This window comes from Euprymna scolopes, chromosome 19, assembly GCF_053919585.1.
Source record: "Euprymna scolopes isolate OS-2025 chromosome 19, ASM5391958v1, whole genome shotgun sequence".
NCBI classification, from domain to species: Eukaryota; Metazoa; Mollusca; class Cephalopoda; order Sepiida; family Sepiolidae; genus Euprymna; species Euprymna scolopes.
This window is the reverse complement of record NC_136500.1, coordinates 45,608,111-45,622,560: the sequence shown is the minus strand read 5'-3', so window position 1 is coordinate 45,622,560 and position 14,450 is coordinate 45,608,111. Positions and strand designations below refer to the sequence as shown.

At 31.4% G+C, this 14,450-nt stretch overlaps 1 protein-coding gene and 1 long non-coding RNA gene across 15 annotated transcripts in view; one reads left to right on the top strand and one right to left on the bottom strand.

Annotated features, from left to right (window-relative positions):
- Window positions 1-14,450, bottom strand: part of LOC145303547 (dihydropyrimidinase-like) — a 486,844-nt gene that overhangs the window by 210,389 nt on the left and 262,005 nt on the right. For 5 of the 14 annotated variants that reach the window (XR_013873736.1, XM_080145028.1, XM_080145034.1 and 2 more), the window contains exon 1: window positions 6,536-6,761. The exons of 7 other annotated variants lie outside the window; for them this stretch is intronic. Coding sequence is in view for 6 of the 7 variants with exons in the window: in XM_080145028.1 (XP_080001154.1) it covers window positions 6,536-6,580 (45 nt within the window). In the remaining variant the exon portion in view is untranslated. Of the gene's footprint in view, window positions 1-6,535; window positions 7,527-14,450 lie in introns of those variants that run through there. 2 more of the 14 variants (XM_080145039.1, XM_080145038.1) reach the window with 2 other exon arrangements.
- LOC145303549 (uncharacterized) overlaps window positions 10,678-14,450 on the top strand; it is a 93,274-nt gene continuing 89,501 nt past the window's right edge. Inside the window, exon 1 of the long non-coding RNA XR_013873737.1 lies at window positions 10,678-10,902. This is a non-coding gene — a long non-coding RNA (uncharacterized LOC145303549). The remainder of the gene's footprint in view (window positions 10,903-14,450) is intronic.

Sequence of the window (14,450 nt, the reverse complement as noted above, 5' to 3'; positions counted from 1 at the left end):
ATAAGGGTTCTCGGGTTTGTATTACTGTACACAGATTCGAAAAAGTTGTCAAAAAACAAATATATAACAAATGTTATCAAAGGCAAGATAAGTTACTTTTCTACCTAACGGGATATATTTTTTGTTTTTTTTATTCAATGTAACATGTTTATTCAGCTCGAAAAACATGCAGTGTTTATCGATGTATTGGAAAATTCAAAATGGCGGCCGACTGTCTCTTTAACACGGTAAGTTTGTGAAAAGATGTTATAAATAATAAACTAGACGAAATACTATTAAAAAACAACCGAATATATGTCAACTTATGTCACAGTAACATATATTGAGCGAATTTCTAACAGTATTTTGTCTAGTTTATTATTTATAATACCTTTTCCCAAACTTACCCTCTCCGAGAGAGAGTCGGCCGCCATTTTGAATTTTCCAATACATCGATAAACACTGCATGTTTTTCGAGCTGAATAAACATGTTACACTGAATAAAAACACAAAAAATATATCCAGTTAGGTAGAAAAGTAACTTATCTTGCTTTTGATAACATTTATTTGTCATATATTTGTTTTTTGACAACTTTTTCGAATCTATGTGTACAGTAATACAAACCCGGGTTCTCATTTAAACCCACGAAATGATCGATGTGTCTCGAAGGGATTTGACTAAAATCACCTAAAATTAAAAACAAAGTAATAATGTGATGAGGACCTTAATCATGGGCAACGTCGGGTCTCCCTGCTGGTTTATATTTTCATAGTTCAGGGAAAGCCGAGTTCAGAATTTCTGAAGAGAATAAAAAGGAAATATATATATTAATGTATTCTTTCCGGTCATTTCAAGGGAGGGAAAAATCGATTATTTTTCATTAAATGAAAAGAATAAGACGGAAACCGGAAAAGGAAAGACAGGAAGAGTAGCGCCGGCGTCAACAGAAATCCCATAATTAGTATTTGAAATATTTATAGTGTTGTAAAAAAAAAAAAAAAAAAAAAAAAAAAAAGCACCAGATCTCGTGTGAAAGTGTTTCTCGCCTATATGTAACTTCATTATTTTCTTTTAATTGAATATTTATTGAAACCAAAAATACAATATCGTAAAATTAAAACGAATTAAATACAAGAAAACTATTTTTCTTTAAGCTCGGCCAGCTGCAATGGAATTCTCTCTATATATTTTTTTTTATTTTAGCAGGTTAGATGCATGTGAATAAATTAATCTCGACTACAAGCTAGGAAAAAACTAGTATCTATTCTGATCCTAAACATCTCGGTCATCGATCAGTGGGAGAGAAATCCTTCTAGACGAAGACAATTACGGATTTATTACAAATCCAGACCCCCCCCCCAACCCCACTCCAACCACTGCTTTTTGTTTTGGGGGAGAGGAACTAAATTTTACAGCAAAAAAAAAAAAAAAAAAAAAAAATCGTCCTTTTCGTAAGGAGGCAAGTAAATAAGAGACAGGTTAGGTAATATTTTAATAATCGAATATGTCGGCACACTCGGCAGCATACTGATTTCCATTGGTAAATTTTTAGATTAGGTCTACTCCAGTACTCCACCTCCACAATTTTCTTTTAAATGACGACTTTTATGTTTTCGACTATGCTGAACACGGAAATCGCATTGAAATTTTGCAGAAATAAGTAGTTAGCGAGATATAAAAAATTGTATTATGCATTGCATTATTTGGCGGCCATCTTTGTTACGCGCGTGCCATAAACAAATCTACGCGCGTAACAAAGATGGCCACCAAAGAATACAATGCATAATACAACTTTTTATATCTCGCTAACTACTTATTTCTGCAAAATTTCAATGCGATTTCCGTATTCAGCATAGTCGAAAACCTGTACAGGTAGTCATTTAAAAGAAAATTGTGGAGGTGAGGTGGAGGTGGGTGGACCTAATCTAAAATAATACCTTTCCATTTTCAAACTTTTCTAATTTGTTAGACTTAATCGAATTGTAAAAAGAGAATTAAAAAAAAAAAAAAAAAAAAAAAATGAAAAGGTACAAAAGCAAAACGGCGTTAGTTTGTTTTTTTTTTTTTATTTTTTTTTTTTTTTGTTTTTTACTCTATAATTTGTCAAAATTCGAAATAACGTAGACGTGAAGAAAGTTCGGTATTTTTTTTTTAACGACCTAACCCAGCGTAGAAACACATCCAACCTGCGGTTGAACCAACCTCCCCACGTTAAAAACAGCTTTCGAGTTTGGGAGTGTTTATTCCGAAAGCCGTTTTTAACATGGAGAGGTTGGGAGTGTTTACGCTAGGTTGGGTTATAAAAAAAAAAAAAAAAAAAAAAAAAAAAAGACCGAAAGGTCTTGTTACTCCGATTCCTCTAGGGAGGTCGAGAAAGAAAGATGTAAAATTATGGCCGGTGTGCACGAGCACGACTACTGCAGTTGCACGCTGCATGCATGCGCGAGAAAAGAAAAGTGGATGTCGCTGAAATAACTTAATTGCGAGAAGAATCAATCTGCAGTTCAGTAACTACACACTAACTGCGGAATTAAAAAAAAAAAAAACAGTTAATACCAAATTTAATCAATTAAAATAAAACTGATGATTTCCAGAATGAGGGGGGGGGGGCTAGCGACGACTCAAATTCATGTCGTGTCATATCTATTAATGCCTTATTTTAAATTTTACTATTAATCGAATATTTATTAAAATCACATGGCATGAAATTTCAAAACTAAATTTAAAAAATTCTATCTAAAAAAAATACAAAAGTCCACCAGAATGCATTCCGATTTCTTTGAACAAGTTAGCCAGTTTAATTTTTTTAATTCATAAAATTAAATTATCTAAACCACTCGAAAAAATAAAAGGAATTTAGAAGCCTTTAAACTGTCGAATAGAACGTCATTTAAATTGGCTTTAAAAGCATCAACAAAATCTTATTTAATCATAGTTAAAAGTTTGAAGCTATTTACACGAAATAATTTTATAGATTAAAACAGTATCGCAACAAAATAATTTAATGACAAAAACGGTTCAATTAAATTAAAAAAAAAATCAATAAAAGAAATAATATATATATATATATATATATATATATATATATATATATATATATATATTTGTTGAAAAAGAAAGAAAAGACTCCCGGGGAACACTAGAATGGGATGGTATATCAATAATAGATGGGTCGAGGGGGGATAAGCGAACGAGGAATAATTATCGAACAGGAAGGGGGGGATAGACTAATGAGATGAGGAAGAGTATCCTCATTTTTTACTTCTGACCTATTTTGCTAGGGATTTAATTGTCGTAATAATTCTAGTTAGTGATTGTTGGTGGAAAGATTAAAAAAAGGAGGGGAAAAAATGTGATTAAAAAAATAAGAAAAATAAGACATGGAAAAGTTCACGTGTGTCCACAGTGGATGATGACATGACCAACTATTCCAGCAGCCAATCTCTACAAAAGTGAGCAATTTTGTCAAAACTCTAAGAAATCCATTCAACACGAAAGATGATAAAATGATTATTGTCGGTCACATTCAAAAGTTTACGGACAGTGCCAAAATAACGATATTTAGAAACTCATTAAGATAGGAAGGTGGCTTTGTTAACTATTCTGTAGTTTCATCTAACAATTTGATAAACAAGAATCCTATGTAAAACAGCCCGATTCCTAAATTACAGAAATATGTTTAAGATACTTATCGCTTTTTTTCCTTTTTTGAGAACGTGAATGAGAATCCCCTCCCCTATAATTTTAGCCGGCATTCTGAAGTTGGTATTTTTTTTTTACGACTTAACCCCCAGCGTAGTATAAACACCCAACCTCCTCATGTTAAAAACGGCTTTCGAAATAAACACTCCCTAGCTCGAAAACTATACTTACTACATACTAAAACATACTATAAAAATTATGAAGGGGGGGGGGTATCTCGTTCAGGTCCGCTGTGAGTTTCAAATTTTACGAAGTCTTGTTTATATTATATGAAAGTATAGAATAATTAAAAATAAATAAAAAGACGGGAATTTTGCAGTACAGAAAAAATGTTGCCAAAGGCAAGATAATCCTTCTACAAGATAAGGAATAGGTTTCTAAATAACGTTATTATTTCAGCACGGTCCGTATTCTGCATAACACCATAAATGTTCAATCTAATGTGTATTATCGCGTGCGTCAACGTAAATTTGATTATTGAACGACGTTTTTATTAAAGTATTAATTTGATATCAAAGTAGGAAAAATATAGCTTACAAATGAATATTACTAGAATAAATTGGTTCAAATAAAATTTCGAAACCGCCAACTGACGACCACTACTAATTGCAGTAATCGTCATGCAACTACTACAAATCGACGTTGGGTTGGATTATTATGATGAGCAACGTGATATTTTTTTGCCGGTCATCATGTTGTTAATAAATAGCAGTGGTTGCAGTCCACATTTTAGTAAGTCAAAAAAAATAGTAAAATAACTTAAGTCAGATGACATGACAAGAGGATCTTGTTAAAAATAATTCAAATTTTAAACTTAATTCAATATATAACTTCAATCAATAATCGCAAACAAAACATGTTTTATGAATTTGTGATTTTATTTACTAAAAAGAAAAACTAAAATGTTCATAAAACAAGATTTGATCGGAAAAAAAAATAATCAACTCCCTGAAAACAACTTTAAAAAATCTAAATTTGGATTAACGGTTTAATAGAAAGTTTAAGAAAAAAAAAAAAAAAGAAAAACAAAGATGGGTTTCAAAATTCTGTGCGCGCTATTGTTTTTTTTTAAAATAGTATTAAAGTTAAATTTAATTTTTACAATAGATTGTTTTTTTTTAAATTGTTAGGTGAAAGTACAGAATATCCTCACCATGTTAAGAATGGGTTTCTAAATAATAACGCTAAGCCCGGTAACATAGATGCACAAGTACCCAAAATTCTCTTGTGGAAATATAATTTGATTTTTAGTTTTAAAAATTAATAAAGACTTAATTTACGTTTGTGTGCGTGTTGTTTATCAAGTTTTAAATTGAATTTTACTTTTTCGCCTTAGTTTTTAATATTAAAACGAAACAAAACAAAAATACGAAATTCACTTAATGTATTCACGACATTTGTTTATTTCAATACAATTTTTAAACTACAAATCGAGCAATCGTATAGAATGACGTCTATAAAAATATTGGATGCAAAAAAAAAAAAAAAAACACACACACAAGTGACATTAAATCTGGCTTTTCTAACAAAAAAAAAAAAAAAAAACCGCGCTTGTTTCTTTGGAATAAAACTACAATTTTGAAATTTCTGCAACAACATCCAACCACTAAAACTTCAAATAATAAAGAATACGTTAGTTAGGATTTCGTTTTATTTATCAAAATTAAATAAAATTTGGTTTTAACTCTTATAAAATTGATGAATTATCTCGCTAAGTTGCTATATAAAAAAAAGGGTGCTAATGCACTTAGTGATCCGCGCTATTTTTTAAAATCGTATTTCCAAGTTTAATTAAAGTTTTTTTTATTCAATTGTAAGGTTAAAGTATATAATAGTAACTATTATTAACATGGGGAGGGTGTTTTGTAACTATTAAATAGTTACAAAACACCCTCCCCATGTTAAGAATGGCTTTTTAAATAAAGTTATTTCAACACGGATCACTCGCTGCATGAGTACAAAAAAAAAAGTAAGGGACATTAAAATAAATGATTATCTCATCAATAATTTATTTGGCTAAAGAGGAATGTTGTGTTAGTCATCTTTGTGTGTGTGTGTGTGTGTGTATATATATATATATATATATATATATATATATATATAAAATCAAATTAATGAGATTTTGTACTACAAATTGTGAAATGAAAATTTGCTATTTGGATCTTTCTGTCCAGGTTTCAAAGTTCGGACAGATATACCTGGAGAAGGTCGGAGGTTAAATCTACCAAAACGTTACGAATAACCGAGGCAAGGCAATAATAATAGCCAATTAAGATTCGTTTAACGTTGAATGGAAAACAAGACTTCATTTTTCTACTTTCATAAATTTCGCGCGTTAAAACTAAAAAGATGTCGTGCGTACGAGTAAAGAATTCTTGTAAATCATTCGCAACAAAAACCACTTAATTATATATTTTTTTTTTTATTCATTATAACAAGAAAGAAAGAAAAAAAAAACATTGTAAATAATTTTGTCAGATACGCAAAGTAAAGAAATATATATAAATGAATTCAACAGCCGGTAAGAAAATTGTCACATGTTTAATTTATTCCGCTCCTTCACGAATCAAATTTGATTCATAAATAAATAAATAAAAATGCCAAATTACGGTGATGGGCAGAAAATGGGGGTATAAACTACCTATTAACAAATATTAAAAACCGATCCTCCTTTGCCTTCTAGCACACCCCCACTTCAAGATATTCGTCGACTGGTGGCTCCTCTTATCGTCTGTAACAACCGAGCAATGTCTCTCATCCGGTAAAGAATCGTAGCGTAAAAACTGAGGACAACTGAAAGACGAATACCATAATAAAAGAGTGTTTTCTTTTTTTTTGTGTGTGTGTTGTTACCTGCAAGTGGATGGGTACTTTCTTTACAGGCGTCCGGTTGGTCATCTTGGTGGTAACGTATCCAAATGACTTACAGAGAGGACGAGACAAACAGACAGACAGACGAACCGACGCTCCTGCTAGAGTCTACTTCTACCACGACAACTACTTTTACTACTATATCATCCCCCTTCCTCCTCTCTGTGTCTTCAGACGTTTTATTAATACTGCTATTACAATCAATACTGAGAGAGGAGAAGGAGGGGAGTGAAAACAAACTGTAGAGAGAGAAAGAGTGAAGCAAGCTGCAAAAGGTGAGAGGAGAGATTTTAGAGAGGATGAGAAGAAAAATAAGATGGAAAATCTAAAGAGAGAAAGAGAATAAAGCTACAAGGAAAGGCGGAACGAACTGAGAGAGAGAAAGATAGGAAAATCTAGAAGGAGAGAAAGAACCTAGAAAAGGAGACAAGAAATATATATATATATATATATATATATATATATATATATATATATATATATATAGAGAGAGAGAGAGAGACAGACAGAGAGAAAAGAAACTCGAGAGAAAGAAAAGAAACTAGCGAGAGAGAAGAAAAGAAACTAGCGAGAGAGAAGAAAAGAAACTAGAGAGAGAGAAGAAAAGAAACTAGAGAGAGAGAAGAAAAGAAACTAGAGAGAGAGAGCGAGCGAGAAAGAAAAAAGAAACTAGAGAGAGAGAGAAAGAGAAAAAAGAAACTAGAGAGAGAGATAGAGCGAGAGAGAGAGAAAAGAAACTAGGGGAGAGAGCGAGTGAGAGAGAAAATAAACTAGAGAAAGAGTGAGACAAGAGAGGGGTAGAGAGAAAGAGGCGGGAGGAAGAGGCTAGAGGAAGAGAAAGAGAAAAAAGAGACTAGGGAGAAAGAAGAAGCTAGAGAGGTGAAAAGGAAAGAAGCCAAAGAAAGAGAGAGAAACAAAGCCAGAGAGAGGGAGAGGATAAGCTAGAGAGATAAAACAAGCTGGAGACTGTGAGAGAGGAGGGATCGAGAAACCAGATAGAGGGAGAGACCAAATCGAGAAGATATGTGCACGTAGCGTGTGTGTATCTATATGTGCGTGCGTTTCGGGCGTTGTCTGCTTTCTCTCCAACTATATTGCGTCTTTTCCTTCTTCATAATTTCTACTGACTCAGTGTGTATGTGTGTGTGTATATATATATATATATATATATATATATATATATATATATATATATATATATATATATATATATGCCGCACACGCACCACTCGCTTGTTTAATTGCAGAATGATGTGTGAAATGAAGAAGCAACGAAAACATGAATATAAAAAAGAAAATGAAAGATCTTCTTATGTGTACGCATGTTGCTACCACAATGAGATTTTCGTAGCAATTAATTAAACCAACTTATGAAGAGATTTTTATTTTTATTTTAGCTGAATTATTTTTTAAGCCCTCAAAAATAAGACAACAGTTGTAATTCTCTGTTACGTACTCGTATCTTATAATATCCTTGCACAAGGAGGCGATTTGACCGGATCGAAGTGTAGTGTTTGTCTTTGGTTGATGTCAGATGGCTGTCAGAAGGAGTTAGTTTACAGCTGGATAACCTGAGGCGTCCTCACTGAAGAATGTCGATGGAGCCGGCCATGGCAAATTTTACACCCGTTCAGAAGTTCCCCCTTTGTGGTGGAGGGAATAGATCTTCTACTATAAACTGGCCTTGTGTCTAACTTTGCCGCAGTAAGAGATTTGGATAAAATAAATAAAATTACAAAAAAATAATAATAAATGCATTTAAAGAAAAATGAAAAATTTGACACAAAGATGGAAATATGTTTTTCTTTTAATTCCTCGTAGTATGCAACGCAGTCACGTTTGATCATTGAAAGAAGTCTACATTTTTTTTCTTTAAATTATTGGTCACTTATTGATCCGTGTTGAAATAACGTTATTATTTAAAAAGCCATTCTTAACATGGGGAGGGTGTTTTGTACCTAACCTTGAATAAATTTTTTGTACCTAACATTGAATAATTTTTTTTTTTTCAATAAAACTTTGATTAAACTTGGAAATACGATTTAAAAAATAGCGCGGATAAGTGCACTAACCCCAAATTATTAATAATAGAAACATAATTAAAAAAATATATTGTTTCGGCCATTTCCTAGTTATAGGGTCCTACTCCGAACATTCTTTTAAATTTGCCACATACCCGCGCGTACACACACACAAATTTTGCAAAAAAAAAAAAAAAAAAAAAAAAAAAAAAAAAAAAAAATGAAGCTTAATCAATCATATATGAAGCGTGTTACAAAATTTAACTGTTTAATGCTTAATTCCGCTATAACATGTTTCTCTATACCAGGCGTGTTATTTTTGAACAGCGATATCTACTTGTGTCTATTACACTTTAGCTTAATTTTAATAAAATTTCAACTCCACCTCGAAATAGGGGCCACTAAATTCGGACTTGACCATTGTTTCAACTGTGAAGTGCTCGTTTAATAATTCTTACAAATAAAAAGAAAGGAGGATGGCGAAAACGTGACAACGAACCACCGGCTTTTACAAACCACTACTACTTGGATCGCATGTGATGGTCGCAATAATTCATTCATTCATTCATTTCAATATAAAGAAGAAAGAAACATTATTACATCAATTAAATTATGCACACTCTGTAACATGAGGAATAAACAGAAACGTTTTAGGTTTTTAAGCAGTAAAGAAAGAATTTTTTAAAAATATCAATGGCAAATTCAATAAATAGTAGTAGTAGTAGTAGTAGTAGTAGTAGTCATTCTGTCTGTACGTATAGTGATGATATATACCAGCAATTACATAAAGTAATGGGAATCTGAAAACCTGTCTCTATTTTCTTGCCTCCCCATAAAGACAATAGATTGGCTTTAAAAGTGGGGGAAAGACACCACTCTGAACTGGGACAAAAAAAAAAAAAAAAAAATAGTTGCCTCAGTCTAAAAGTATTTCTCTTTCACTCGCCCAAGGTAGAACAGATAAAATATAGTACCTATTTACTTGTCTCTCCACGAAGGCAGAGTTAGACACAAGGTCGGTTTTTAAATCCAGCTCCCCAAAAAGGGTCACTATAGATAGAAACAAAACAAAATCGTCTCAGTCACGAAGATTTCTCCTCCACTGACCGAGGACAGAAAAGATGAAGTGTGTACTGTAGTATTAGAACAGATACTACACTGTGATCTTGGTCCAAAGGTAAAATCAGTAAAGAAACTACACGTTAGTCCAAGCCAAAAGACCCGGAAATGTCACTGAAAATGATTTGACATCGTTAGCATATATCTGGTTAATGGCACAGATCGCAATAAACGATTCAGGGTTGTTTGTTGTTGCCATTGGTAACTCGGCTTTTATCGACTATCAAACAAGACTGATTTTGAAAATAATTAACTTATCTACTAAGAGACAAGGGTAAAGCCGAAAACGATATTTGTAAATAATAAAGGGGGGGGGAAAGAAGTTTTAGTTAAAGACAAAGGAAAATAAAATATAAAATATACAAAATTTAGAAAATACATTAAATCATAAAAAAAAAAAACTGATTTAATTATTTAATAATCAAAATTACGTAAAGATAGTAAATTGGAAAGAATGAAGAAAACCGGGAACATGTTTGAGAGAGAGAGAGAGAGAGAGAGAGAGAGAGAGAGAGAGAGAGAGAGAGAGAGAGAGACAGACAGACAGACAGACAGACAGACAGACAGAGATAAAATAAATGTAAATAAATAAAATAATTACATTTGGACTTAAAAGAAGTACAACTTAGAAATGAGTAGATAAGACAGCAAAAAAAAAAAAAAAGAAAAGAAAAAAATGTAGGAGATGCCAAAGAAAGAATGCACAATCAATACAGCGACTTGTCGTTGCCGCTACCGAGAAAAAAGGGGGCGGGGATAAAAGCGAAGCTTGGCCCAGGAACAAGGATAATGTAGAAAGCATTATGGCAGCAGTGTGTCGGTAGATACTATTATTATTTGTATTATTTTTTTTAAATCAATTTCAAAGGTTTGGAGTTTCAACCAACAATGCTTTTAATAATATATACATATTCATCAGTATTTTTATATAGAACTTATTTAAGAGTGGGGTAGGCAAAAAAAAAAAAAAAAAAAAAAAAAAAAAGATGAAATAACATTTCAATAGAAAAAACAGCACATCCCACGCCACAACCCACCCATAAAAGCTATCGCTGAATGATGACCAGATTTGAGTGATCATTGCAAGCATCAGCATCAGTGTTAAAAAAAAAAAAAAGCACCATGGCAAATTTCGACTATTTCTTTTCTATTTTTATTGATGTAGCATTCATAAATTTGCGATTATTTCTTATGTGTGATCACATCAAGGTAACGTTTATAATTGTGCATTGAATTGTTTTTATTTACGCGAATATTTATTGATTACATAAAATAAGACGAATGTAATTACTAAATTGAATCCACCAAAATGCATTGCAGCAAACAAGTCATACTTCTGCAGTTTACGAGCCGTGCTATTTTTTAGAGAGGATTTTCAAGTTAAATTCAAGTTTCTTTTATTTATTAAATTGTCAGGTGAAAGTAACATCCTCCCCTCTCCATATTAAGAATGTGTGTGTGTGTGTGTGTGTGTGTTTAATTTAATAACGTTATTATTTCAGCACGGCCCGTAAAATAACATTAAATTAACAAAATTAGTTATAATTGAACAACAATTTTGTTTGAATCGATCACGTAATAATTAAATTCCACTTTAGCCCCACCCCCTGAAAATAATGAGATTCCTGGGCAACGACGGTACAGCTTGTTCTAAATGAAAATATTTTATAAAGATCCCTCGCCACTTCAAACAAACCAAAACAAAAAACAACATTGCCACGAGACAAGTGAGGGCACACACGTGCAAGACGAGCACCCCCCCTCCATTTCTCTGGAACTTTCTTGTACTTCCCTAGCTTGCTCTATTTCCCCGTCATATTTTTTTAAACAGTGATTTAAGAGAGGGTATTTTTGTATCACTGTTTAAAAAATATGACAATGTCAATCTTTTATTTATTTATTTTTTTTAAACAAAAAGTTAGATACCGGTCATAAATGTGTGTGTGTGTGTGTGTGTGTGTGTGTGTGTGTGTGTGTGTGTGTGTGATGTGTTGGGGTGTTGTGTTTTAGGGTCGCTCGTTCAATACATGAAAAGCTTTTCACTCTTTATAAGCTAAGAACAATCATTAAAAGTTACCTTACTTAAGAAAAAATTATTGCAAAGCGAAATGCGTTTCTTTATAAATCCGTTGCAAGTTTAATTTTGATAAGTGATCATAAAAAAAGGGCGACAATTAAAAGTAAAGAAATTACAGAAAAGTCTGCGTGATGTACGTATTCGTTACAGAACAAAGATGTCATATTCCAAAAAAAAAAATCGATTAAGTAGTTTTATTTAAAATTGAAAAAATCAAAATTTACGATTTTTAACGATTTTACTACTAAAAACTGCCTTGGACATAAGGCTGATTCTTCACCTCGACACTTCGAATTGAGTTGTCTCCCATTTATTTTTCATCAGATTTCATTATGGCGGAGGAAAACACTACAACTTGCTTAGTCGTAAAATTTGATTTGTTTCAAAAAAAAAAAAATAAATAAATAAATAAAATAAATAAATACTTTTCCATGTCGTTCCATGACTGATACGTACATCCATACACATTTCTGCGTATTTTCTTTACTTTTAGTTGCCGCCATCATAATCTGAATACCCCCCCCCCCACAAAAAAATGAATAAATTAAAATTGTGCAACTTTTGAACTTTCTTGTCTTGTAAAGTTCGTTTCGGTTATTAGCCTTTTATTAGCTTGACCTTACTTTATTTTCTTCACTTTAAAATGAGATCGTAACGAAAACGCGATTTGGTACTAATGTATTTGAGCAGTCCAAAATTATATGGGCCCCTAAAAATTTAAATCACGTGATAAATTTGTGTAATCTAAAAATAAATAAATAATAATCTCATCTGAAATTACTATGCAGTATTTTAACATTGAATAAAAAAAAAAAAAATAATAGAAAAAAAATGTTTTTTTTTGTACAGTTGTAGATTAACATCCTCCAAAATGAGATATTTTAAGACGATTATTTCATTTTGTTATTCTAAAATTTAAAATGCCGATCAGTTTTGTAAATTTAAACGCAAAATGATCACCGTATTTTTGGCGTTTTATAACAGTTGAAAAATTACTACGAACCCTAAGTCCGAGTGGCTGTCAGTTAGGGTTTAGAATTAGGTGAAAAGATCGTAACGAATATTTAAAAAATAGTTTAATGAACTTTGCAAAAAGTACTACTTCTTTGAAAGAACTGAATAGCTCCTGCTGGTCCCACACGGTCATTCAGTAGGTGTGCCAGAATTTGGGGGGAATTTTTGACACCCCTAACACAAAACTGCGAATAAAATATAAAAAAACTCGTAATTTCTCTTTTAAAAGTGGGTTGTTTATTTTCTTTATGGAATATACTTCCAAAATAAACTATTAAAGTCGTTTAAAAAAATAATCAAAATATATTTTTTTTTTATTTAAAAAAAAAAGCGGGGGTTATAAAGTGCATGCGCGCGTTCATGCAGCCATTTTGTTTACGTCATGAAATCAATTGAATTTTACGAGTTAAATTTTTCCAATTTTTTCACTTTAAAAATCTATCAAAATTTTTCTATTGATTCAATTTTTACGATATTTTCAAGTTCAATGTGAAATTTTATGCTCTTTCCAATAAACCGAATATAACATTCTAGACAAGGTTTTTTTTTTAATTCACCCCCACCCCATTTTGAAATGTCTATTAAAATGAAAATAATTAATTTTCTCACCTCAAATTTATATATCATAAATTGAAGATAAAAGATCAATAAATAAAATAAGCTAATTTAAAACAAAAAAAGAAGTTATTTGCAAATTTACCTGTAAAGTCCAAAGTTTAAAACCTTTTTTTTTTTAAACCACCTTGAATTTTATTTTTAAGTGAAACCTTATAATCTTGTTATATTGCACAGAACGTTTCGTTTAATTACGACAATTATTTCTATTTCATTTCATGTTTTTTTTTTAGATATTAAGAAAAAAATCACTCCATAAAGAAGCAATAAAATATATTGAATTAAAAACTCATGTATTTCTTTAAGAGAATAATATAAAAAAAAAATCAATAATCGCTCAAGTGTTTTTTTTTTTATCGGCAAAAACTGATAAGTAAAATGGGACTATTTTTTATATACGGTGGTCCATATTTACTAACTTTTGTTTACAGCCAGCAATAGAAAGAGACATTAATTATGTCGCTTACAGGTCACCATAGTTCATAACTCCAAGAAAGAGAGACCGTTATCTCCCCTTTTTACCATCTTTGACGAGCTTAAGTCGCAATATTTTTTTAATACTCGCTTAAAAAAGTATTTTATTTAAAAAGGACATGGAATATAAAATATAAATATGGATAAATTCTTAACAAGGAAGAATGGAAGTACTCATTGAATAGTATTTTTTATAGGTAAGTGATTTTTTGGAATTTATATATACATATATTTTATCGAATTAAGTTAAAATTCATTGATTTTCTTTAAATCTTTTTTTTTTTAAGAAAACCGATTAAAAAAAAAACAAATATTGCATAATTTGCTATTATTAAACCTGTTATTTTAAAAAAATTTGGTCTTTGCTCCTTTAATTGAAATAAAAAAAATAGGGTTTGAATTACATTTTTCAAGTAGTTATAAGCTTGGAAAGATAGGAGGTCGAATTATTCAATTTTTTATCATGCATTTTTAATGGCGTTTTCTGACACTGCTAATCATTCCGTGCAAACAAGAAATAATCTCTCTCTCTCTCTCTCTCTCTCTCTCTCTCTCTCTCTCTCTCTATCTCCAAATC